The sequence below is a fragment of the Bufo gargarizans genome, chromosome 7 (assembly GCF_014858855.1).
Source record: "Bufo gargarizans isolate SCDJY-AF-19 chromosome 7, ASM1485885v1, whole genome shotgun sequence".
In the NCBI taxonomy this organism is placed as follows: domain Eukaryota; kingdom Metazoa; phylum Chordata; class Amphibia; order Anura; family Bufonidae; genus Bufo; species Bufo gargarizans.
Window position 1 is genome coordinate 61,024,770 of NC_058086.1, and position 27,459 is coordinate 61,052,228.

The 27,459-nt window shown below is 45.9% G+C and overlaps 1 protein-coding gene across 9 annotated transcripts in view; it reads left to right on the forward strand.

Annotated features, from left to right (window-relative positions):
• Positions 1-27,459, forward strand: part of RASAL2 (RAS protein activator like 2) — a 281,186-nt gene that overhangs the window by 226,143 nt on the left and 27,584 nt on the right. For all 9 annotated transcript variants that reach the window (XM_044300543.1, XM_044300544.1, XM_044300545.1 and 6 more), the window contains 5 exons: positions 7,020-7,173; positions 7,293-7,391; positions 9,046-9,600; positions 23,177-23,321; positions 25,347-25,491. In XM_044300543.1, coding sequence (XP_044156478.1) covers positions 7,020-7,173; positions 7,293-7,391; positions 9,046-9,600; positions 23,177-23,321; positions 25,347-25,491 — 1,098 coding nt within the window. The remainder of the gene's footprint in view (positions 1-7,019; positions 7,174-7,292; positions 7,392-9,045; positions 9,601-23,176; positions 23,322-25,346; positions 25,492-27,459) is intronic.

Genomic DNA, 27,459 nt, shown 5'->3' on the forward strand with positions numbered 1-27,459 from the left:
CCTATAAGACGCACCGGCCCATAAGACGCACGTAGGTTTTTAAGGAAAGAAAAAAGAAAAAAAATATTTTGAACCAAAACGTGTGCTTTTGGTGGGTTTTGAACTAATGGTGGTCTGTGGCTGAAACTATTATGGGGGATCTGTGGCTGACACTGTTATGGGGGATCTGTGGCTGACACTGTTATGGGGGATCTGTGGCTGACACTGTTATGGGGGATCTGTGGCTGACACTGTTATGGGGGATCTGTGGCTGACACTGTTATGGGGGATCTGTGGCTGACACTGTTATGGGGGATCTGTGGCTGACACTGTTATGGGGGATCTGTGGCTGACACTGTTATGGGGGATCTGTGGCTGACACTGTTATGGGGGATCTGTGGCTGACACTGTTATGGGGGATCTGTGGCTGACACTGTTATGGGGGATCTGTGGCTGACACTGTTATGGGGGATCTGTGGCTGACACTGTTATGGGGGATCTGTGGCTGACACTGTTATGGGGGCATTTGTGGATGGCACTGTTATGGGGGCATTTGTGGCTGACACTGTTATGGGGGCATTTGTGGCTGACACTGTTATGGGGGCATTTGTGGCTGGCACTGTTATGGGGGCATTTGTGGATGGCACTGTTATGGGGGCATTTGTGGATGGCACTGTTATGGGGGCATTTGTGGATGGCACTGTTATGGGGGCATTTGTGGATGGCACTGTTATGGGGGCATTTGTGGATGGCACTGTTATGGGGGCATTTGTGGATGGCACTGTTATGGGGGCATTTGTGGATGGCACTGTTATGGGGGCATTTGTGGATGGCACTGTTATGGGGGGCATTTGTGGATGGCACTGTTATGGGGGGCATTTGTGGGTGGCACTGTAGTAATCCTATCTATAACTGTAGGCATTGTTTAACTATAATAATCTTCAATACAATCCATTAATCTTCACTTACTAACGTCCGTATCAGGCGGGCTGGCACTGGCAGCGTAACTCCCTACGTCACGCGCCTGCTCCGCCCACTTTATGAATGAAGCAGGCCGCCCGCCCTCCTGCCTGAGACGGACATTAGTAAGTGAAGATTAATGGATTGTATTGAAGATTATTATAGTTAAACAATGCCTACAGTTATAGATAGGATTACTACAGTGAGCGGGGCCCGGTGCAATAGAATACAGTGACTGCAGCAGGTCCCGCTGCCATTCAGAACTAGATGCCGGACCCCAGCTGCTCCTCCCTCCCCACTGATACACCAGCCGACTGCGCTGTGCAGCATGCGGTCGGCGGTGTATCAGTGTAAACTGCAGTATTCGCCCCATAAAACGCACTGCCATTTGCATCCTTTGGAGTTTTTATGCCCTCCCAATACTTGCAGGGTTCCCTGTGGGTGCTATGGATTCCAGAAGCTTGCCAGTCTCAGGCTATTGAGGGCCTATCCTCAGGATTGGTCAGCAATATCAAATTGGTGGGACTCGCACTCTCAGCACCCCAGCCGATCAAGCTGTTGGAAAGGGTCGTGGTGCTATGGCTATCTACTTATTAGTGGCGGTGAAGGATGTTGCAGCTTGGTCCCACTCAAGTTTACAGACCGAGGTAAAGACTGTGACCGCCCAAAAAGCTTTCAGGAGTACCACCGCCCATCCCAGCAGCTGATGGTGCAGGAGGTACCAACAGTCGGGCCCCCACCGATCTGATATTGATGGCTTATCCTGACCCTGGGAAACACCTGTAACAGAGTTCTTGTCTACTTCTATAACGAACACGGGATAAATGTCTCCCATTGGGGTTTTTCGGGAGCAATATACGCCGGGGTACTTCAGTTCAGAGCCGATTGTACAATTATTGGGAGAAGATGCTTTTCCAGTAAGTAACCAGAGAGGTTAGAAAGAGGTGTAATTTTCTGTTAGATTTGTAGATGATGGAACGTGATCCGCTCAGTCGGTAATCCTCTTCAGTAGGTGTTCCTCTTCAAAGCTTTTACTTGAAAACTGAAGGTTAATAAGCTGCATTAAACATTCACTGGCACCAGCAGGGCGAAGAATAATTTTTGTGACCATGTCCGACCCGACGTCCCTACCCTTTAAATCTCAAGCACTTAAGATGCAGTGCCTCCCCCGGAGAGCTGGCACAGAGACTGGGCATTTAAGTAATTAACAAATCAAGACCGGACGGTGCAAGTGCTGCAGGATGAATTGTGCTTGGGCGTGCCCTCCGATGGGGCACCGGAAGAAATTAGAGGGCACAGTCTTCTGTGAACTATTCATACCCTCTTAGAAGAGTTTTATCTCTGCATGGTGCGGTGTTAGATTAGCAGCCACTGATGCTGAAGGATTGCACAGAGGGGATGCGTGCGGTATTCAGCCCCTGTGCCGAATGCCAGTCTCCCCCCGTCTCCTTATCAGCTAATGGATGTAATGTGAGTCATTGCCGCTGATGGTTTGGGAGGCTCTATTAATGCGGCATTATCCTTTTCTGGTTCATAATCCTAGCAGGCAGATTTCAGTGCAATATGATAAAGTCCTGGAGCTTGCTGAGTGATTGGAAAACACTCCCTGCTTTTATTTTTTTCCCAAGCTGTTAAATGGGTCAAATTCAATAGTGGCACCAAAGTAATTAGCTTAAACCACTCTTTTTCCCAGATGCGTCTTTTTAGTTTTTTTCCGTAATAGCGTCCACTTAGTCTATCAAAAAAACTGCAGATTGAAGCCTTAGGCGACTACATCGGCTGTTCCCAGCATGAGTTGTCGTATATTTTGGTAATGCGGACAGAATGGTTTCTGAGCTAACCATACCCATGCAATAAAAGTTGTCCGGAATGGTTGATTTGAGGCCATTTTAGCCCTCTTTAGTTGGATAAAGCTAGCGCAAATGTTCATGGTGGCCGAGACTGCCCAAAATGTAATAGGCCAAGCTGGAAAAGTTTTGCCGTTGTCTGCCAAGACGGCATGATTGACCAAATTCATCCGATCATTCGCCATTGAGCTCAAGGACCAGGGAGTCCGATTTTTTTTTTTTTTTTGGTCAGCGAGTTTACTCTGACCTGTTGCTGGTGGCATCATTCGTAATGATTGGCAATGCAGCCAATCATTGTCTCCAATTGATGTCCAGCTTTGGGTAATGGCTAGGGCCGATGAATGGTGTCTAATAGCACAGTGGACTATTGACTATTTTAGCGTCGTACCAGTCCTTAATTGACTGTGAAAAGATGATGCGTACACAGGGGATCCAAAACTAGTTACAACATCGCCCAGCATAGTCATCAGCGGGATGTGTACAAAGTTGCACCCCATATGGTTTTATTGGGATCCATGGACAATGGGAACATGTGCAAAATGGGTAGGGATGAGGTTATTGGCCTAAAGGTCACCCCACCCTGTTTCACAAAGGATGGGAAGATGGAGAAAATGTATATCCAGCCCTCCTGTCTCATCATGATGGGGGGGGGGGGTCCAAATCAACACCTCCGCCACAAAAGGCTCTTTAACCATGGCACTTGATTGATCTATATGCAGTGGGCAATTATTTTGATAGACTGTTGATTTTCGCATATTATTTATTTATTTTTTTGCACATATATAGCGCTACCATATTCCGCAGCACTTTACAGACATTATCATCACACAGTCTAAGTTCCCTGTCAGTATGTCTTTGGAGTGTGGGAGTAAACCGGAGTAAACCCACGCAAACACGGGGAGAACATACTAACTCCATGCAGATGTTGTCCTTGGTCGGATTCGAATCTAGGACCCCAGCGCTGCAAGGTAACGGTGCTAACCACAGAGCCAGCAGGCTGCCCCACATTGACCATAATATACTGACCGAGCATGCATGAGAGTTATGGGATCGGGTTAGCGGACTATGTCTCTGATTCCCATAGAGCGGTGTGCACGCTTATCCTTCACCTGCTGCAGGCCATCTTGCTTAATACAAAAGTGGTGCTGACAGTCGGGCATGCACACCGTGGCTCCATTTATTTATATGCGAGTTCTAGATAGCCGACTACACTATGGGTGACAAATGCTACTCTGCAGCATCCATCAGTCATCTGTTAAACATATACGTCGTGAGCTTCTCAGGAGCTTTTCATGACGTATTCGTTTATACAGATGCCATTATAGGCTAGGGGTGACTGGTGCCGCTGTTAGGCATCCATCACAGCCTCCGTATAATGTACAGGATGGGAGGTTTTCCCGGCATATTCATTAAATGGTGACAAAAATGTGATATAGTGTCTTGACTTGCACAGAGCCTCTTGATGGTTTAAAGATACGGATGACCAACTCCTTACAAGTCTTGATGCCGCGGCATCTCCAGACCGTACCCTTACTGCAGGACCAGGGACCTTAAAGCCGCCCCAGTGCATACTTTAGTAATATGTAACGTGTCCTATCGCGACGGAATATGTCTAGATTGACTTGTTATAATTGGCTGGACATCTTTGCTAAAATGACAGCAAATTTGCTAATAGCCACGTCAAGCTATGTGATCTTCTGAGCTACTCCATGTGCTGGCGCTCTGAGAATAAAGGATACTAGAGGGGGGTAGGTAATCTTCTTGTATGCTGTATAACATCATTATGTGGATTTCAATCATGGCTGATTACTTCCCAAAAAACAATTTTGGGTTTGGCCATGTGGCCTACTCCACCAGTGAAGACCAGCTCGTTACGGGGCCCAGTGATAGTGTCTTTCCAGTAATGGGTTCTAACTCAAATCCTAACCATTAGGTTCATGTTGCTACTTGCGAGCCTGACTGGCGCGGTTTTACGTTGGGTAAAGGATGCTTTTTATGGTTTCCCTCCCCATCTGTGCGGCTCGTGCAGTTTACTGTAATCCTGCTTCCCTGGGATTATCCGTGTCTGTACAGGGGCAGCTAAGCACTGCTCAGTTTTCCAATAGCTTCCCCGGTAATACAGGAAGAGCTCTTTAATCCGTTCTGGCTGGATTCGCGCACTCGCTCGCGGTCGTTTTGATCTCTGGTTGCTTAAGGGTTAAGTGTTGGGTGCCGTTGTTCTCCACTCAGGTGCCGTTAACCATTTTCTTCCCGTGCTGGTCAGTGGTACCCTCCCTCGGCACATTGCTTTGGCAGTGGTCGTGGAGAAATGATCGGGGGAATGATATTACAGATTTGTGACCCTTGTCTCCTTACAGGCCCCCCTTCTCTCTCAGGCACACAATGGCTTCTCATTTTTCAATTTGTGACATGGGTTTAGGGGTAGTCACAAGGAGTCGGAAATGATCAGATGCCTGTAACGGCTGGATGATGATGATGATTTATCCCAGAGGAGATGCTTCCAGGAGGTTGACGCATTGAATGTCGCTGATCTGTCCCCTCTTGGGACCTCAGTGCAGTGTTTAAGGACCCCCCCCCTCCCCTCCTCCTTTCTCACTTTAGCTTCTTCGTGCTGGGGTTGGGTTTATGCAAGGGAAGCTGCTCGGAAAGGTCACCTTTGCCAGTGTTTACAGAGCATGCTCTTTGAGCCAACCCGGCTGCAGCTTCTGCCTCCTCGCCTGCAAGCTGTAATCTGCTTATAGGTGCATCGTCATAGCAACAGGCCCAGAGTGCAGCAGTCCGGGCACACCGGGACTGTGCTTGTGCTACCTGAGGGGCGGGATGCTGAAGGAGGAGGGGGGAGGATGCAGTAGCCAGCTATTCGAAGGCAGATTTCATTTCACTGGCAGCCAATTCAGCCCCGGAGTCTGGAATTATTGGAATTTCCTTCAATGATAAGAGATTTTAAAGACCTCTCCAACCAGGACAATATGCCCGACTTGGCTACTTGACATCCCTCCTGGCAGATTTAATTCCCCCCCCCCCCCCCCATCGATGGCATGCGACCCTTGACCTTTGTGCACAGGAGCAAAGATGGATGAGGCTATATGACATGAATCCTAGCTATGATTTGGACGTGCACAGCAAGGTGGCTGTATAATTGCTTCATGTAAGTCATTTTTATAATTTTTTATTTATTTTTTTGTTTTTTTGTAATCACAACCTCCATAACTTTCACTAATGCATCCTTAGCTGCCGGGTATTTAAAAAATTAATTTGCGCTATTTGTAGAGGACTTTTGATAGCGGCGGAGTTTGGCTCGTTCCCACTGAAAAGTGGTTAAAAAGTCAGAACTTTGTTATGTAACTGGTAAGATAAGTGTTGAGGACGCGAAGGCCCGGAGAAGGTTCTGCTCATACTGGTAGAGGTTGCTCAGTATTCATGCACCTTTATCCAAACACTGAGGGGTTAGGGTCATCTTGACCTACCCAAGGCATTTCTTACTGAGGTTTCGAGAACAAGTCTATGTCTTCATGCAGGTAGAGCTATTGTTAAAGATGGTGCCGCTTGTTATGCAGGTTTTTTTGTTTTTGCTTTTACGTTTTTATTGGGTAAAATTTGAAAAAGTGGGCATCTGGGAAAAATTACTGCAGTGGAAAATAAAATGAGATAATTCCCAGTGCCATTTGACATAGGTAAGTAAACTGGTTGTGCTAGGGATATAAAAAAAAAGTGCAGAGCTGTTTGGGAGAATTTTTCTATTTCCCATGGGAATAATGATGATTCTTTAATCAATAACATCTGTCTCAAAGGACTAAGGGTTGTACGTACCAAAGAGCAGAACACGTTACTGCCATGGGGACCTCGGGGAGAGGGAACCCAACCCTTGTTGTTCCCCTTTCAAATTGGGTGGCGAGAATCTGTTCAGGACTCCCCTCCCTAGAGGAACTACTAGCAGCAAAATTAGTGGGGAATTGTCCCAAGGATCGCGGGGATACAAACTCCAGACGAGTCTATACTGGCAAATTTACTATTGTTGAGCTCATTTGAATATTTGCCGTGGGCCCAATGGACATGACGGTTTTCCATTATTTGGTCACAGTCATGGATCGTTACGGTAGACTCTTCCGCACGTTGGCAGATTTGGTAAACCAATATTCAATCTTTTTGCTCATTTTATGTAAAAAAAAAAATTCTAATGTTTATGTCTTACGGAGCGACTGACATTTTAACCCCCCTCTTCTCTCCGTGTAGAACACGTGGGTTACCCAAACTGAAAGAGTCCCGCTCTCACGAGTCCTTGCTGAGTCCAGGCAGCGCAGTGGAGGCTTTGGATTTGGCGTCAGAAGATAAAATTTTGGTTAAGCCATTACACAGCAGCATACTGGGGCAAGACTTCTGTTTTGAGGTAAAGAAAAGATATATTATTATGAGACGCTGAGTAGATTATTTACCTCAGTCTGTTTTTTGGGTTTTGGGTTTTTTGTGACCATTGGTTTCTTTCTTATATCATCGTACCTCTTCCAGGTGACGTACTCCAGCGGTAGTAAATGCTTCAGCTGCTGCTCAGCTGCCGAGAGAGATAAGTGGATGGAAAACCTACGGCGAACAGTTCAACCAAACAAGGTAAAGGAAAATGTGTCTCCCAGGAGCTGCGCTAAAATGATTTAAAAAAATGATGACTCCCCCCCCCCCCCACTAGTCACTGTATAACGTCATGGTATAAGAGGCATTTGTACATTTTTCTTTATCATGTAACATGGAAAAGAAACCAGAAATTGGTGTGCCCTCCAAGGCCCAAAGTGGGTTAGGCTAGTTTTACAATAGTGCTAAAATATTCCAGAAACCATTGACTATAAGGGGACCTGGTGGGGATCCGGCCTGTTTCCAGCATTAGCAGGGGTGGAGTGGGAACTTAAAGTGGCTCTGGAAAAAAAAAATTAACCTAAAGTTGTAGGGGTTGGGTCCAAAATTGACAAAAGTTGGGACAACAGAAGTAGGCATGGCCATCAATACCAGAGTGCTGCACAAAATACCGCCACAGCAGAACCAAATATCACAGTCCAGCACAAAATACTGCCCGATCACCATACTGAGGATGGTAATACAGTTGAATTCAGGAGGGTACCTGGCCAGGTTCATAAGTACCCGAAGCTCCGAGCATTGATTAATGCTGAAAGCTTCAGAATGTTATGTACCCGGCCTGCAGCCATGAGGATTGCTCAGGCGGCCACCTGGGCATCGGCCCCTCAGGAATTTCTCTGTAGGGTCTATGGCCAGTCTGCCCCTGGGCATTAGTGCCTCGATTTGGACGGATCGAAACCACTGCTTGCAGCAATATTTGGCCGGCCAAATCACGGCACTAATGTTGGAAACAGACCGTGTCCCATTATAATCAATGGAGCCTGGCGGTGCGTTGGCCTTTTCTGATACAATAAACTCTGGCAGGCTGGTCCTCTACCGGAACAGCCTGCTGGAAGATTTTAGCACTATGATCCGGGTAGCGTTCACTAGAGGTGATCAGATCATTACTACTTAAGGGGGCCATGCGCTTTCAATAGTTGTCAGCCTCCAGCTATTCCCCACGACCCCCAGGAAACGTGCATGCTTGGTTCAGCCAAACATGCATGTGTTCTCAATGGAGAGATCGGGAGTATGCCGCTGTCAGACCTCTCTGGCGGCAGCTTATTTCCCATAAGAACAAAGGGTCAGGCATGTTGAAATCCAATCTCGGAAAAACTCAAAGATTGGCAGCACTACTCATCCCACACACTTGGGTACAGACCAGTGAAGAGGCTTCAAGCCAGATGGTGCACGCAGATGGGGATCCTGGCTGGGGGTCCCGACTCTTCCAGAAATTTCAATAATCCGCAGCACTCGCCGGTAGTTTGTGAAAAATTGTGATTTATTCACTCAGACAGCCAGATTACAACGGCGTTTCGACCTTGGTTGGTCTTTATCAAGCTTGATAAAGACCAACCAAGGTCAAAACTTCGCTGTAATCTGGCTGTCTGAGTGAATAAGTCACAATTTTTCACCAACTGCCGGTGAGTGCGGCGGATTATTGAAATTTCTGAAATCCAATCTCGGACACATCAGATAGTCAGCTGGTCCCTCTGAAATTGGGAAATTCAGCCAACTTTGCTCTTACGCATATGGACAGGGATTATCGATGGACAGCCACCTAAAAACTTGCAGGAATGTAGGAAGGTAGGAATAAAATAATCAATGAGTAAATAATAATTTCCGGACATGTTCTAACCTATTCTTGCACCTCCAGGACAATTGCCGGCGGGCAGATAATGTATTGCGTCTGTGGATTATTGAGGCCAAGGACTTGGCCCCCAAAAAGAAGTATTTTTGTGAGCTTTGCCTGGATGATACACTCTTTGCACGCACCACGAGCAAGACGAAAGCAGATAACATCTTTTGGGGAGAGCACTTTGAGTTCTACGGTTTGCCCCCTCTGCACAATATCACCGTGCACATCTACAAGGACGTAGAGAAGAAAAAGAAGAAGGATAAGAACAATTATGTCGGGTTGGTGAACATTCCTATGGCCAGCGTGACTGGCAGACAGTTTGTGGAGAAGTGGTACCCTGTAAGCACACCTACCATAAACAAAGGCAAAACGCCGGGACCCTCTATCCGTATCAAGTCCCGCTATCAGACCATCACCATTCTGCCTATGGAGCAGTACAAGGAGTTTGCGGAATTTATCACGGTCAACTACACCATGCTGTGCTCTGTGCTGGAGCCAGTGATCAGCGTCCGGAATAAGGAGGAGATGGCGTGTGCGCTGGTGCATATTCTGCAGAGCACGGGAAGAGCCAAGGTAAGGATCGTACGCTTACAGAAGTCGTCCCCAACCTAGTTTTGCGACTGCTTCTGAACCATAGGTCTTGGTTATGGTCACCAACTAGTTGGGCAACAAATATGTCTATGCCGGTATATACACCTGTGTATTTTAGCCTTGTGTTATATTTGACCAGGTTTGGTTCCTAAGCTTTGTGTGATCATCCTGTGCGTAAAATCGTAAAAAGGAAGGAAATGCAAATCAATGTTTCCGAAAAGCTTGAACTTTTTGAGCTTACTGTATGTTCACAAGTTGTACGTGAAGATTGCTGCTCTGGCATTTAGGCTTCAGTAATTCCATGTTGTCCAGGCTCCTCTTGGGACCACACAAGGAATGTTTTTTATTTTTTTAGTTTTTTTTTATTATTATTATTTTGCTCAAGGTACACGGAGCCTTCAGTAGCGCAGCTGTATGTGGCGTTGTTTTCTGTTCTGGCCCATAGGGAATACCTTGCTTTGGCTAAATGTGCATGATGCAACCAGGACCGGGACAGTGTGGACTTCAAACCATCAACTATGAAAGCAGGAAGCGTGTAAGGAACGGCAGCGTTCAGCTTTAAAGGGATATTCTCATGCAGCAGATTAAAAACCCGCTCCATTCATGTGAATGGGGTTGGTATGGCAGCAAGTACATGGATTTCTTCAAGCTCACATTCAGGTGATAGGACGTTCGCAGAAATTTCTGTGACAAATCTGCCGTGTGTGAATATATCCTTAGGGTCTTGAATTCGGTGTATCTGTAAAAATATTCTGATTATTTGTGTTCCTTAATTTCTGGGTAATGAGCTTTCATAGAAATCTTTATGCAGTGAGGAAATGTTTCCCAAACGGTGGCTTTCCAGCTGTTGCAGAACTGCAACCCCCATCATGCTCTGACAGTCTGTGGAGATGAGCTTAATGGGAGTTGTAGCAGCAGCTGGAGAGTCAGAAGATGGTGATCACTGCTGCAAGGGGTTGTCTCACTATGCCCTGTTAGGGTGGGTGAGGGTCTACCACTCAAGACATCCGTCTGTGAGTCAAAGCGGAGAGTTAAAGGGACACTATTCCATTTAGAACAAATTATCGCTTGTTAGTGAGGGTCCCACTGCTGGGGTTCCCACTGATCATGAGAAAGGGCGTCCGGTTCCCCCGTCTGAATGGAGTAGCAGGTCAAGCATGCAGCTCCATTCTTTCTTTATGGGGACGGCAGCAATCTCTGACAGGCTCATTACAAATGAATTGACACTGTGGATAGGGGATCAATAGTTCTAACTAGAACACCCCTTTAAAGGGGTTATCTAATCACTACGATGACCCACGTCATGCCCAGGTCTCTCGTATGCATTATACTTACCTGCTTCCCAGCACCCGTGTCGCTCCAGATCCCTGCATGGACACCGTGACGGAGGGAACAGCCAATAGCGGGCCTTCGACCCTTGCGTCACCTGCCATGCTAGGGAGGCACATCCCTGTGGCAGCCTGCTATTGGCAGCACCCCCGTCCGCGCAATGGGGGGATGCAGTGGCAGCCATGCAGGAATCCGGAGTGACACGTGTGCCGTGGAGCAGGTAAGTATAATCCATACAAGGGGCCTGGGCATTGGGGGGGGGTCATTATAGGGTATGGATAAGCCTTTTAGGTTTCAGTGGCCCCCACTGTAGAGGACCCAATATGTCCAAGCATGGCAGGAAAAATATATGACTTTCTTCCTGACATGACAGATGTTGACAGGACTTCAGAAGCCCGACTAAGGCCTCCTGCACACTAACGTGTGCCCCCTGTTGCCGTATTGCGGATCCGCAATACACGGGCGCCGTTCCGTGGGCATTCCGCATCACGGATGCGGACCCATTCACTTCAATGGGTCTGCAAATCCGGAAATGCAGAATGGTGCGGGACGGAAGCACGGAATGGAACCCTACGGAAGCACTACGGAGTGCGCAAAAAAGAGTTCCGCAAAAAAGATAAAACATGTTCCATCTTTTTGCGGAACAGCCGGATCGCGGACCCATTAAAGTGAACGGGTCCGCGATCCGCTGCGGCTGCCCCACGGACGGTGTTCGTGCATTGCGGCCCGCAATTTGAGGTCTGCAGCACGACCACGGAGCGCACACGTTCGTGTGCAGGAGGCCTAAGGCCAATGCACCTTCATTTGAAAAATGGCCGTCTACCCTAACGCCTCCCCTTCAATAGAAAAGGGATTAGAAAAAAAATTGGATTAAATGAATTGTACATAAGTACCATCATTGTTTTACTACAACTCCTATCCTCTTTAGCCAGTGTGCAGTGTTTCTAAGCCATTCGGAAAGTTTGATGCCATGAGGTTGGGAACGTGTTAAAGACTTTATTACTGTAAAGGCTCCTCTCCTCGGTTAGATGGATGTTTCCCATCTCCAGATTTCTATAAAGCCTCCCCGGATAAATGATGCTTTTTGCGGTATTTAAAAGACCGAGACCTCACGTTTGGAGACAGGGCGGACGGTAATGCGTGGAAAGAATTGCAGTCTTGGGAAGGGCTTTGTACTGATGTCAGATCTGTTATGTTCCGGCTCAGTAACCAGTGGAGATCTCGGCTCTGGAGCGTCCCGCGCTCTCCAGTGACACACAGGCTGCAACTTTTATTAAACGACCAACTTTACTGATCGAGCTGATTTCCGCGTAGCCATAAAATTGCTTATATTAGCAAGGACACCTTATGGGCTTTGCAAAGGCACCGTAACGTCGTTATGTAATCCAAAGAGGTGATTTCCCAATTAGAGAGCTTTATAAATAACCCAGAGGCCCATAGCAACCAAACACCTAATTGGGAAAGCGGATGAACTGCCATGGGAGGTGAAATACGTGTTGCTTTCGCGATTGGGGGATTGGAGGCAACGGAGGCCAGGATGCCAATATCACGGGAAGAACCCCATTTATCCCAGGATGTAAAAATCAGACATCATAGCTGACAACCTTTCTAAGGCTACTTTCACACCAGCGTTTTTGCTGGATCCGTCATGGATCAGCAAAAAGATTCCGTTATTATAATACAACCGTCTGCATCCGTTTGTATTATCTTTAACCTAGCAATGATGGATCCGTAATGAACAACATTGAAAGTCAGTGGGGGACGGATCAGTTTCCTACTGTGTCCGAGAAAATCGATCCGTCCCCGTTGACTTACGGATCCGTTTTGCTCAACGCCACATCGTGGACAGAAAAACGCTGCTCGCAGCGTTATTCTATCCGTGATGGGAGCGCAACCAAACGGAACGGAATGCAATCTGGTGCACTTCGTTTTGTTCAGTTCAGTTTTGTCCCCATTGACAATGAATGGGAACAAAATGGAGGCGGTTTCCCCTTGCTATTGAGATCCTATGACAGGGAAAGCGCAAGTGTGAAAGTAGCCTGACAAAGCAAGAACCAGTCCTGTACCTCGTACCTTTTCTTGTATATGTTTTTTTTATTTATTCTGCATAGTCCAGTTTTCCATATTGATGACCTATTCTCAGGATCATCTAGATCTGATCGGCGTGGTCTAGCACCCGGAAAATGAAAGGTGGATTCTGATTGCCTGCTCTGGTCAACGGAAGGTGGATTTAGATGTTACAATTATTGGGCATATTATCGGGAATGAACGTTCCATCGAACACGTGTTCCTGACAATCTGACCATCCCAATGTGCCACCAATCACCCGATGAACGAACGAAACACTCATTCATCGACTGATCTTGTTGTTCGTGCAGGCACCTAAATTATTGTTTCTGGGCAGCAGGTCGTCCTCCTGTCTAAACAGCGATCTGCTGCCCAGAAACAATGCAGCTGTATGAGGACGAACGATTGCAATAGTGATCCCTCCTCCTCGTACTGTGGAGGTGATTGCTGCATGTAAATACACTTCACCCACACTGAACAAGCAGCCGAATGTCTCGACGGAACGCTTCCTTCCCGACAATCTGCTGCTCATTGCAAGATGTAATTGCACCATAAGCCAGTTTTCCTTTCACCAGTTTTGATAAATCTTCCTCATTATGTCCAAGCCCAGTTGTTGGACTGTATCCCAACCTTGATGAAATCTAGTAATGGCCACAGAACCAACTGCATCCAAAATTGCCCTAAGGTGGTACGGTATCCACAAGCGACATTTATCATTATCCTGCCTTCCATAAAAGCATTAGTTCCACCAAGTTGTTTGCTTTTGGCTGGTTGGTAACTCTCCGAAAGCCTCCACCATTTTTACCGTCTGTGGCCTCGGAGTCATCTTTTTCTGTCGGCTAGCTCTTTCTGAATGGATGCGGTACCAACCGATCTCCAGTCATCAGACAGAAGGGACTGGTTAAAGGCCTCCAGCTTTGATTGCTTAGGTCTCTCAGCTACAACTCACTCCATCGTGTAAACTCCAGGCGATGGACTTTTTTAAGATTGGCCAAACTTCAACAGCCTACACTGGGCCAACAAATGCCAAAATAGTATATAATAGTATATGTTTGGGCGGTATACTTGTTCAGCTCCAGTTTATATTACAAATTGATCCTGCAACAAATGCATACCACGAAATATCGTAATATACAGCATATGCCCAATGCTAACACTTACCATTATGAGGCAAGTGGAAAATGTGGATGGTAAGATGGATGTGTCTGCAAATGATATGTGATTATCATAAATTTTTGGAGTTGGCCAAACACCCTCCCCATGGTCAAGCCTTCGTGTGTTTAGAAAGGGGTGTTAAAATTCAAGATGCCCGATGCTTGGTTCTCCCAACATCATCTTTCAGGAAGAGCCAGGAATCTGCCATACACATCAGACCGCCAGCTGGTCCAGCTGAAATTGGTGGGTTTGGCTGATGTTGCTCTAATGTCCTCGAATTCCTATGGACACTTACAAGACGGCCCATGATCACAGTGCAAATAGCTGGTGGAAGTTTTATCATTGATATTTTAACATTAAAATTGAGGAGCTGAGAGGCTTAGACATAGGCCCATTACCGTAGAGGATGGTTATTGGTGGAATCCGTGTACATGGTCTGTGACTCCCTTTGGTTTATTGATTGGTAATACGAGCATGCTTTCTATAATGGGTTTGCGTTCCATTAAGAGTTCCATTTTATTGGGTCATCATATAGTATTTCATGTTTCCTTGACAGATATCATGATGGTCTGCGCTATAGTCGGTGCATGGGACTAAGAAAATCCGTCCTCAGCCATAGTGACCCTCATAATGGTGTCAGACGCAGTGCCCCTTTTAATGGTGCAGACTTCAGTGACCCTCATACTGGGACCGCCCCACAGTGACCTTCATAACCTCTCATTATAGTGCCAACAAATGACCTTCATAACTTCTGGTAGCCGTGTCGGTCACAGTGACCTTCATAACCCCTCGTAACGGTGCCAACCCGCAGTGACCCTCGTAGCGGTCTCGGCCTCAGTGACCCTCATAAAAGTATTAGTCATCCAGCAAGGACTGCTCATATGTCCCTGGTCAGTGATCGGGGATATGCACGGAAATAAGTGATTCATCAGAGAGGCTGAATCACTGATTTCGAGCAAATCTTACCTTCTCTGCTGGGAAGCCTCTACTTATTTAGGAGACCTTATGACATTTCAAGAGAGTATGTAGTGGTGGACGAAGCATATGGTAGATGGGTTTATCTCTGACATAATTCCATTGGACTGTTCAGTGCCTTTACGTTAAATGTGACTGTAGCGGGTTTAGGTTAGGAGATTGCCTGTATGCCATCCTGACCTCGTGTATGTATCGATTCACCCCTTGTCACATCTTCTTTGAGGATGAATTATGTTCATATTCACCACATCAGCAGTGATGGCCAGTTCGCAGTGTGGGCTGCCATTTTGACTCACCTGTCCGGCGATACACAGATAAGCCCTTGCCTGTGCCGCAAACCGGTCTGAAATCAAATGCGGCCACCGGGAGCAGGCAGTTCCGAGAACAGCCGCCGGGGGCCTTCATCGGGCTGTTCTCGGAACTGCCTGCTCCCGGTGACCACATTTGTTTCAGACTGGCACAGGTAAGGGCTTACCTATGCATCGCCGGACGGGTGAGTCAAGATGTCAGCCCGCATGTGTTCGCTGGCGAACACTTCAAACTGGCCATCACTGCACATCAGTACTTGTTGCCGTACTTACCAAGTACAGCGCCGTCCATTGGATAGTGGCTGTGCTGGGTATTACAGCACAGCCTCATTTACTTGAATGGGACTGAGCTGCATCTAGACCACAAGACCAATGGATGTGACGTCACTGACCTAGGAAGAAGCCCCCTGGAGAGCTACGACCTCTTCAAACAGCTGATCGGCGGAGGTGCCAGGAGTCAGACGTCCACCCATCAGATACTGATGACCTATCCTGAAGTTAGGACATCAATACCGAAATCTCGGAAAACCCGTTTAAACTAGTGTGACCAGAGCCTTATGCAGGCAAGGCTGAAAGGAGAATACAGAAGGCAAGGAGTCTATATTTCTCCCAAAAAAAAAAAAATGATCTAAAGACCTGACACCATTTCCGAGTGCACACAATATCGCTGACTTGCATTTATTCTTTATCGCGCCACATTTCACCATCTGCAAGGAATCAATGAATTGATTACTCTGAAAGCCTGTGAAGTGCAATACTTGGAATTTATTTATACCCTGTTTCATCCAGTAAATAGAAAATAAAAAAGATTGAGATTCCTCAGCGGTTAATTCCTTTAGGGTACTTTCACACTTGCGTTGTTTGATTCAGGCAGGCAGTTCCGTTGCCTGAACTTCCTGCCTGATCAGGCAAACTGTATGCAAATGCATGTCATTTTTTCTGACTGATCCTGACAGGATCCTGATCAGTCTGAAAAATGCCTGATTAGTCAGAAAAATGCATTGCAATACCAGATCCGTTTTTCCGGTGTCATTTATTTTTACATTTTTAAAGGTCTGCGCATGTGCAGACCGGAATACCGGATCCGTCAATGCGGCAGTTTAAATGCCGGATCCGGCACTAATACATTCGTATGGAAAAAAATGACGGATCCGGCATTCAGGCAAGTCTTCAGTTTTTTTGGGCCGGAGATACAACCGTGGCATGCTGCGGTATTATCTCCGTCCTGAAAAGTCAAAAAGACTGAACTGAAGACATCCTGATGCATCCTGAACGGATTACTCTCCATTCAGAATGCATTAGGATAAAACTGATCAGTTATTTTCCGGTATTGAGCCCCTAGGACGGAACTCAGCGCCGGAAAAGAAAAACGCTAGTGTGAAAGTACCCTAAATGGCTAACCGAAAAGATAACACAATTAGAAGCTTTCGAGGCTGTTTGGGCTTCTTCCTTAGGCGGCTTTTAAGACTGTATCTGAAGATTCACATATTTATACACCATAGCACAGTGATGGCTAACCTCCGGCACTCCAGCCGGGGTTGAAACTACAACTCCCAGCATGCTCCATTAATTTCTATGGAGTTCCGAGAACAGCCAAGGAGGTGTGCATCTTGGGAGTCGTAGTTTTACCGGAGTGCCGGAGGTTAGCCATCACAGCCATAGTACATAGGAACAATGAGGTAGATGAGACGAGTGACGTTAAGCTGATCTGTATGAGTGGAGGAGGAAACCAACAGTTGTAGCGGTAAATTGTTGTAGCAATTATAGATAAGGAGTGTGAAAGTTTTGTTGTTCCTCTAATGGTCCCTTTACACGGGACGACGATCTAGAAGATTGTCTGGAAGGAAGCGTTCCTTCCCGACAATCTGCTGATCACTAGCGGAGGAGACTGGTGCATTTACATGCAACGATCTCCGGAGTATGGGGAGGAGTGATCGCTTACGCCATCGCTCTTCCCCATACTGTCTCGTCGTTTCCCGGCAGCAGAGCGTGTTTACACGGCGTGATCTGCCGCTGGGAAACAATGATATTTTGTGCTGCTCAAAAGACCCAATTACCCAATCAACAAAGGTTTTGCGCGTTCATTGGTTAGTCGGCGGTGCATTTACACTGCCAGATCATCGCAACGAACGTTACTAGTAACACTGGTTAGCGATAATCTGTTCAATTGTCGGCCCGTGTAAAGGGCCCGTAATAGGCTGAGTACACACTTTAGTTATTTTGTCATTTATTTTTATTAGTGATTGTGAGCCGAAACCAGTAGTGAAGCCTACTCCTAATGGGAAGGTCTGCACCTGTTCTGTGTTTTTGACCCGCACCAGGTTTTGGCTCAAAATAACTGATGGAAATACCTGAAGTGTGAACTCCGCAATAGATATCCAGTCCATGAATGTGATGAACCCAAGAGGTCTGGAGAGGCACATTCCTTAAAGGGAACCTGTCACCGGGATTTGATGTATAGAGCTGAGGACATGGGTTGCTAGATGGCCGCTAGCACATCCGCAATACCCAGTTCCCATAGCTCTGTGTGCTTTTATTGTGTAAAAAAACCGATTTGATACATATGCTAATTAACCTGAGATGAGCCCTGTGTGTGATGGGTCAGGGACAGGACTAATCTCAGGTTAATTTGCATATGTATTAAATCAGTTTTTTTTACACAATAAAAGCACACAGAGCTATGGGAACTGGGTATTGCGGATGTGCTAGCGGCCATCTAGCAACCCATGTCCTCAGCTCTGTACACAAAATCCCGGTGAGATATTGGAGGACATAAATCCATGAGATCTGATTGTGTCCAAGGTGGTCATGACTTTGTATTCCCAGGTTCTCCTGTCCTTCTGAGATTTGAAATTCCCATTTGATATCGATACTTTCATGTCTGTGATGTTGTGGTCATGGCTCCAAAACTGTTCCGTTACAGACAAGTCTTTCCTTTCTTCTTTTACTGTGTGGCGGTGAGAGTTCATTCTTGTTCTACATTTTTGACCAGTTTCGCCGACCTGGAGACCCCCAGTAGGACATTTGGTAGATACAATCAAACAGACCACATTTGGCGTGGCGTAGCATCCACTGGTGAATGGTCAGTGACTACTCGATAGCAGTGATGGCTAACCTCCGGCACTCCGGCTGTGGTGAAACTACGACTCCCAGCGTGCTCCATTCATTTCTATGGAGTTCTGAGAACAGCCAAACAAGTGTGCGTCTTGGGAGTTGTAGTTTTACCACAGCTGGAGTGCCGGAGGTTCACCATCACAGCAGTAGGGGTACGGCAGGGCACTAAGGTAAGGGCAGCGGTGGTATTTCTTGCAGGGCATATTTCACAAGCTGTGAGTCCCTGTTAGACGGTAGCATTCACTTCTCAAATAGCGGAGCATAATCTCCCTGCCCCATGTTTCCATAGTCACTGCTATATTTGTACCTTGCGCTGGTGATGTCCCCAGTGTACCAACCACTGCAGCATAACACGCGATGCATCACTTTATACCTCCCCTTAAAGGCTCTGTACAGTTTAGGCTACTTTCACACTAGCGTTTTTTAGGATTCGTCATGGATCTGCAAAAAACGCTTCCGTTACAATAACACAACCGCATGCATCCGTCATGAACGGATCCGGTTGTATTATGTCTTCTATAGCCATGACGGATCCGGTTGTATTATCTGTAACATGGCCAAGACGGATCTGTCATGAACTCTATTGTGTCAGAGAAAGTGGATCCGTCCCCATTGACTTACATTGTGTGCCAGCGGATCCGTCTTGCTTCGCACCCCATTACGGACAGCGTTTTTCTGTCCGCGATGGGGAAGCAACCGAACGGAACATAATGCATTTTGGTGCACTCCGTTTCGTTCAGTTCAGTTTTGTCCCCGTTGACAATAAATGGGGACAAAACTGAAGCGTTTTCTTCCGCTATTGAGATCCTATGACTGAACTCAATAGCGGAATTGAAAACGCTAAATTGAAAGTAGCCTTAGTCTTAAAGGGAATCTGTCTTCCTGGAAACTCCCCAAAACTAGGGTAAGGGCTGTATAGTGTAAGTGATGCCGAGTCCGGTTATGTAATTTTTATCTTTATACTCACTTGCGTTCTGATGCTGTGCTCCAACAACAGGACTCCTGAGCTCACACACATAATGGAGAGGACTCAAAGAGGAGCATTTTACTGCTGGTTTGTGGGGGCACAGCGTCCGAACACATGTGAGTATGAAGAAAAAACTTACATAGTCGGACTCTGCACCACTTACACTATCGCTTACTCTAGTTTGGGGGGTGTTTTGGGGCTGACCGATCCCCTTTAAGGATCCAGTTAGCCGACCACACATGCCTGTATTTACCGTAAGCGCTGATCTGTCCGCACTTCTGGCATGTCTGCTTTAGTAAATAATTGTATTCCCTTATAAAATACCGATCCTTGGGCATTGTTTATAAGAACTCTTTGTTGTGCCATTCCTCTGTTATTCCTCCTAGTAGAGTGACAACAGGGTGTTATCAGTTGGGGGCGTCCAATGATGTTGCCCGATCAATAGTGACAGATTTAGGCTGTGCAGGGACACAGAGGAGTACAATTATTTACTAAGAAAGACCTTTTTAAAGGGCTTTGTCTTGGGGCTCATTCAGATGACCACATGAATGGGTCCAAATCTGTTCCACAATTTTGTGGAACGGGTGAGGACCCATTAATTTCAATCGGGCCCCAAAAGATAGAGCAAGTCCTCTTCTTGTCCGCAAGTTGAATAGGCATTTCTCTCATAGTGCGGTCCACAAATTGCGGAATGCACACGGATCGGTTTCCGTGTTTTGCAGATCGGCAATTTGCGGACTGCCAAACACTATGGTCGTCTAAATGAGCCCTTTTTGTTATGGAAACAGTGCTGCTCTCATTCATTGGCTGTGCTATACCAGATAGAACCACTGGGCAATAGTGGCGCTGTTTCTGACTACCTGTACATATACACACTTGGCCCTGTCGATATCATCGCTACACGGACACTTATAAATTAGGCACTGGGGGTTTCGGTTTACTGCATCTACACCTGTATTTTTCAGATTTTGCCTGCAGTTAGGTTTTAAAGAGCACCTAACTGCATTAAACGGCATACTGCTTTGTAGGGGTGATCCTGCTGAATAAAGTCATACCCATCCTGTGCAAATCTGTTCCTGAAAACATACTTTTATTCGTTACATTAATGAGGGGTTGAGTGCACCGAGGAGCGTGGGCCAGCACCGAAAAAGCTGAGCTGAATCCGGGGTATGTCTTGTTTAATAGGGTTGGTCCTGCTGATCAAGGTTCTTTAATATTTCGGTGCTGATCAAGTACAAAGGCGTAAGCTTTCCATTGTGAGTCTGAATACTGCTAAATGCTTTGTTAGTTTACAAAGGGCAAAATAAATAAATAAAAGTTTTACTGATTAATCCCTTTGTGATCCATCTTTATGATCCTGATTACTTGCGTCGACATCTTTGAGTTAACACACTGAGAGTACTTGGAAGGGTTTGCAGGGCTTGAATTACAGATTGTCGAGCTGTCGGGGAACGTTTCTCACCAGTAAATTCCTTTTTGTTTTTCCTGTAGTTTACATAAAGATTGCCGCGGCAAACCCAATGAATGGAGGTAATTGCTCATAGAAACATCACATAAAAAGCCGATTGTTCCGCCGCATCCCAAGATTTAATTTCAGCATAATTTTTTGTCAATTTTCGTCAGAGCGTTCCACTTATCAGGAAGCGCTCAGCGAGCGGTCTTTGCACATGGCTTTCATTACAGGCACTTGTTAGAACATGTGAGCCCCAGCAGAAGTTTGGGAACATGCAGACAATGTGAACAGCGCTCATATTAAAGGGAATGTGTCACCAAAAATTTTATCTGCCAAAAAAAACTGAGAGCAACACATATCCTTTTTGATCGCAGATTTTTTATTTTTTTGTGCCTCTTGCCTGAGCTGTTAGAAAATTGCTTTACGGCAGCTCCATGGGCCATAGACACAATGGTCAGGAGGGGACCTCAGTGACTTCTATGGGAGAGTTTTCTGGGCATGCTCTGTGCCCTGTGCAGAAGTCAGGAGGGAGGAGATGAGCTATGATATCGCCTATTGTGAATGTTAGATCATGTCTTATCTTTGCGCAGAGGTGATATGAATACAGGCAGGATTAGATTGACAGATAAGCAGATAACTGCAGTAAAGTGATCTATACAGACCACGAATTGTTGCCTATTATTAGGCTTAGTGTCCAGTGCAGAAACGGCGGGATTTTATGTTTTCTTATTGAAAAGAGGGATTGGGACCCAAATGTCGATGTATTTGTACATTCTGAGGAGGAATAGCAGAGGAATAATATAATGCTCTAGAATAGATTGGCATTTCATAGAATACAATCATTTTACCAAAGCGTACCAGATAACTTTTCAGAATAAGCTGCCGAGTGTATACATGAGTGGCAGCGCTATATCTGACCATTATATCACTTGTAGCTGGCATTTTTAGCAGTTTTTCCCTGTGCAGTGTACATCTATAATTCTCAGTTGTCCCTAAGTTGGTGGGGGTAGACTAGCGGTAATGATGCCTGCACATAGAGTACACAGTTTGAAAGCAGAATCTCCTGTCTCTTTCACTTAGAAGCAGCTTATAGGACATTGCAGAGAAGTACTGAGCTGTATATATGTGAATAAACCACTTGGGGTGACATAGAACACTTACTATTAGCTGCTGAATCATGTCTCTGTGTGTGTGTGTCTCTCTCTCTCTCTGCTGCTTACTGATCCTCCTTTCTTTTCATAGACTTCTATGGGATGATATAATCTGATCCCTCAGCGGCTGACAGATTTATCACAGAATTCAGAGAGAACGTTAGTTTAAAAGAGCAAGGAAGGGGGTGGAAAAAAAGCTGAGCACCAGAAAACAAGACATTTTCCTCCGATAAGATATACTCTATTACAAAGTTTATGATGTTCATTTTTACTATTGATTTCTGCAAAGTTGTGTGACATGACGGAGACGGTATAAGCGTTTTCCTACTACTGTCCTCAGACACTGGAGCCTTCGCACTTGCTGTTAACTCGACATCTGCCAAATAAAGATTTACAGATAGTAGTAATGAATTTCGGTGACGAGCTTTAGGCTCTGAAGTTAGGTTTTTGTCGGAGGGGGCCCCCCAGTTGTCTGTGGTCCCTGTCCTTCAGCATGTTGTGTAGTAGCTCTCATGGCTTTTCTAATGTAGGAAGAGAAGACCTGTTCTGTGTCACCCTAGTAGAGGTGTAGCCCCCTCCGGATAATCCGTCACCTCTCTTTCCGCACTTCTGTAACCTCTCTGGTAAATCGCGACTATTTGGCAGACAGCGGCGTGCGAATGATGTAGACTCTGATGAAATGTCTAGGGGTTACTCTTTAAAATTGACACAAACCATATTATTTCTCAGTCATTTTTGTTCATATCAGCTCTTCATATTTTTGTGAATCCCATAAGGCCTAGTCCGGCATGTATGGTGTCTACGGTGACCATTGCACTATACACAAGCATCATAATGCTATGGAGATAAGGAATTGAAAAGCTGTAACATATTCACCATCTCTTTATAGTTATAGGGATGAGCTGTAATACCAGACATCGCCTGTAGGCATGCGAGGCGCTGTTTCTACTAGAGAAACAAAAAAGCTGAACATTTTCTCTTATTCGTGACCGCAAATTTAAGCGCCAAAGTTAATTAAATATTGTTTCTTATTCATTAGGACTTCCTGACGGACCTGGTGATGTCAGAGGTGGACCGATGTGGGGACCATGATGTCCTAATCTTCAGGGAAAATACACTCGCCACTAAAGCCATTGAGGAGTATCTGAAGTTGGTCGGTCAGAAGTACCTGCACGATGCCCTCGGTAAGCGCTGAGGTTTCTGTACTAGAGTTGCAGCGGGTATCGCAGTCTCAGTACTTCTTCGATACTCTGATACCTGGTTTGGTTCGATATTGGGATTACCCAGTTTTTTAAACTAAGCTGCGCTATGGCACAGCTTAATACTGGTTCCTGTCAGAGCACCTGGTGCATGCGCAGTGCGACACACGCCATGTTCTCATCAGCGGCTGTGCGGTGGGGAAAAAAGTGAAGCCGCTGGTCATTGCGTCCCCAGTGGCCTGAGGTTGGGAATGGTGCGCACCTCGGAGCAGAGGGTTCCGCTTTCTTCAGCATAGAAGAACATCGGGATAATGGGACTTTTTATTAGGGTACTTTCACACGACCGTGTGTAATCCTTTTCCATTTTGCGGTCAGCAAATAACGGAATAATGTGTCCGTAATTTTTTTCCGCATCTGTTACGTTCTGTGTGTCCACATTTTGCAATAGTCATATCAGAATGCGGGGACTTCAATTACACGGAAACAGATCCACAAAAAACGGATGCCAGACGGAATGGTTTCTGTATGTCTTCCGCGATTTGCGGATCCATTGACTTGAATAGGGCTGTGGACCAATCGGTGCGGTCAATAATAGTACAAACGGACGAGAAATGTGGAAACACAGATGCGAACAACATACTGAATGTTGTCCGCACATTTTTTCACCCATAGGAATGAATGGATCCGCATCTATTCCGCAAAATGCAGATCGGACGCGGATAAGATTATACGGTCGTGTGAATGTACTCTTACAAGGAACGTCCATGTGCCTCACATTAATAGTAAGTAACCCCATCATGTACCTCCACACGTAATGGGCATCGTGGGGTTCATGATGGGGGTATTTACTATTACTATAAGGCACACTGTGTTATTACTTCACACTGACCATTAAGGACGCATTCACACGACCGCGCCGTGTTTTGCGGTCTGACAATTCTGCAATTTGCCTATTGGACAAGAATAGGACATGCTCTATATTTTTTGCGGGGCTGCGGAACGGAACAACAGATTCGGACAGCAGATGATGTGCTGTCCGCATCTTTTGCGGCCCCATTGAAATGAATGGGCCCGCACCTGCTCCGCAAAATTGCGGTACGGATGCAGTACCATTCATACGGTCGTGTGACTGAGCCCTAATAGTAAGTATCCCCACCATGTACCTCCTCACATAATGGGCAACAGTGGGGTACACGATGGGGATGTTTGCTGTGAACATGAGGCACGCGGTTAATCAGTTTGGACTTCTGTGTGGCTCACGTTAAATAGCAAGTTAACTCCATCATGTACCCCCACGTATTAACCCCATGTTGTCCATTATGTGAGAAAGTACTTGATGGAGTTCCTATTAATTTGAAGCACATAATTTTATCATTTTAGACTTCCACGTGCCTCACATTAAGGGCTCATTCAGACGGCTGTATGCTGTCCGCAAAAATACGGATCCGTTTTTTTGCGGATAAGATGCTGTCCCATTCACTTCTGTGGGGCCCTTTTCTTCCATTGCACGGCTCAGCAAAAAAATGAAACATGTCCTATACTTGTCCGTGAAAATCAGGACATGTCCCTATTGAAGTCTACGGATCACCCAAAAAACTGAATGCAATCCGTTTTTTTGCGGACATGCTGAACTGTCCGCAAAAAAAAACGGATCCGCATTTTTGCGGACCAGTATACGGCCATCTGATTCTGAATGAGCCCCAATAGTAAGTGAGCCCATGAAGTACCTCCTCACATAATGGGCAATCGATACTTTGCGCAAAAAAATACTCACACATTAACCCCATGTTGCCTGGCGACAGGGGTTATTGTATTTATTTTTGTTTATGTGTGGTATCGAATTGGTATCGAGTGTCATCAAAAACAAACAAAACATTGTGGCATGGTGCCAGCTGTATTGTGTGCGCTGTGCTGCTGGCAGTTTTAGGTCGTTGCTATATTTGCGGTGTTTTTCGCTTTCGCGCTCTCTCTCCATTTCTCACCCTGTAAATCTCCTGTTTCCTCTCCCAGGAGAGTTTATCAAGGCCCTGTATGAGTCAGACGAGAACTGCGAGGTTGATCCCAGTAAATGTTCTTCTAGCGAGCTCGCCGAGCATCAGAGCAACCTGAAGATGTGCTGTGAGCTGGCGTTCTGTAAAATCATCAATTCCTACTGGTGAGTAAGTCGGTGAGGAATAACGGTAATGGCACAACGTTGTGTGGAGAGACGCTCCAGAATTGGTATCACGTGGGGAAAGCAAGTAGTTACTAAATGGCCCCATTGCACGATTTTTTTGCGGTTTGTATGCGGACCCGTTCATTTCAATGGGGCCGCAGTAAATGCCAACAAGCACACCACATTCTGTCCGCGTCCGTATGTGCGTTCCTCAGCACCGCAAAAAAGATAGAACATCTACGATTCTTGTCCGAATAGGCATTGTTACAATGGATCTATAGAAAGAAAAAGAAAAAAAGACAGATGCAGCACGGACCGGACCGGAAAATACATACGGCCGTGCGAATGCCCCCCTAACAGACATGTCAGGAGAGGTTAAGTCCTGGAAACCCCTTTAAGCTTTGTGCACTTTGTATCTTCTGGGAAGGTTTTTGTATCCTCTCGGGCAGACAAGCCTATTCATTGCAGCTCTGGAGCCATATCATCGGATTGGGGACTCCCTGCCGTTGGCTTTTTTCATTCTTTGGCGCTAATCCCTAGCTCCTGTCAACCCAATTGTAAAAGCCAGTTGTGGAGTAATGTCCACTTAGGTCCCTCTCCTATCCCCCAGTTGTGTTATTTGACGGCAGAACTTCCTTGTGCGCACGCCCATGGATCGGGCTGTGACAGAGCCGAACCACGTGCCTGAGAACAGCTCGCCAAATCCACGAAAGCCCTCCTAAATCTCCCGTCTTCTCTGTGATATCTTCATGATTTGGGAGATTGTCGCCATATATCTTATTACCGGTCACTCTCTTCACCCCTTTACTCTTAAGGTCATCGTAGTCTAAGCCAATTATTCTCATATGTCTGAAGGTGATGATTTCTTTGTGACCTCAAGCGAAGAGCCCTCTATACTTACATCTAGTGTCTGTGCTATCTGGATGCTACAGGATTTTACTCTACCTTCTGTATAACTAAGGCTACTTTCACACTTGCGTTAATATTTTCCGGTATTGAGCTCTGTCATAGGGTCTCAATACCGGAAAAAAAAAAAAACGCTTCCGTTTTGTCCCCATTCATTGTCAATAGGGACAAAATGTAACTGAACAGAGCAGAATGCTCCAAAATGCATTCCGTTCTCATACCGGAGACCAAACCGCAGCATGCTGCGGTTTGCTTTCTGTCCTGGGATGCGGAGGAAGACGGATCCGTTTTCTCTGACACAAAAGAAAACTGATCCGTCCCCCTTTGACTTTCATTGGAGTTCATGACGGATCCATCTTGGCCATGTTAAAGATAATACAACCGGATTCGTTCATAACGGATGCAGATGGTTGTATCATCAGTAACGGAAGCGTTTTTGCTGAACTCTGCCCAATCCAGTAAAAACGCAAGTGTGAAAGTAGCCTAAAGAGACGAACAAAGGTGAAGCTGTTTTTTAGGAATTTTTATATATTTATGGCATAGCCACACCCCAGGCATAGATGATGCGCTGTATTTTAAGAAACTTTATAAAAGCAGTATTTAAAGGCTATGTACACCTTCGTGGGCAATTTTTGTTTATGATTGCATTATACTGATTTTTGGCTAAAAATTGGTCTTTATTAAAAATATTGAGCCATTCTGTCACAAAGGGTTAAAGTGTAACTGTCATGTTTTCATCCAAAAAATCTATTTTAGCATATTTTACTTCTGCAGCAGCATTATACATAAAGCAATCTTTAGTTTCTTCACATGCCACAGTTTTTCTTGAGTTTTTCCCTTTGTTACGGCTGTTTAAACATTTACAATATAAGGGCCTTCTCAAAATGGCTCCTCTGCCAGTTCTCTGAGGCTAAAACTGCTTTCCCTCACTTCCCATGCACACTTGCTGTAGCCAGCAGCTCCCTGCCAGCCAATCAGATTGGATTACTGAGAGACACGCCTCCTCACTCTGAAGCCTAATGCAGGCATGCAGTGTGAAGGACCCCTTCCCCCTCTCCTCGC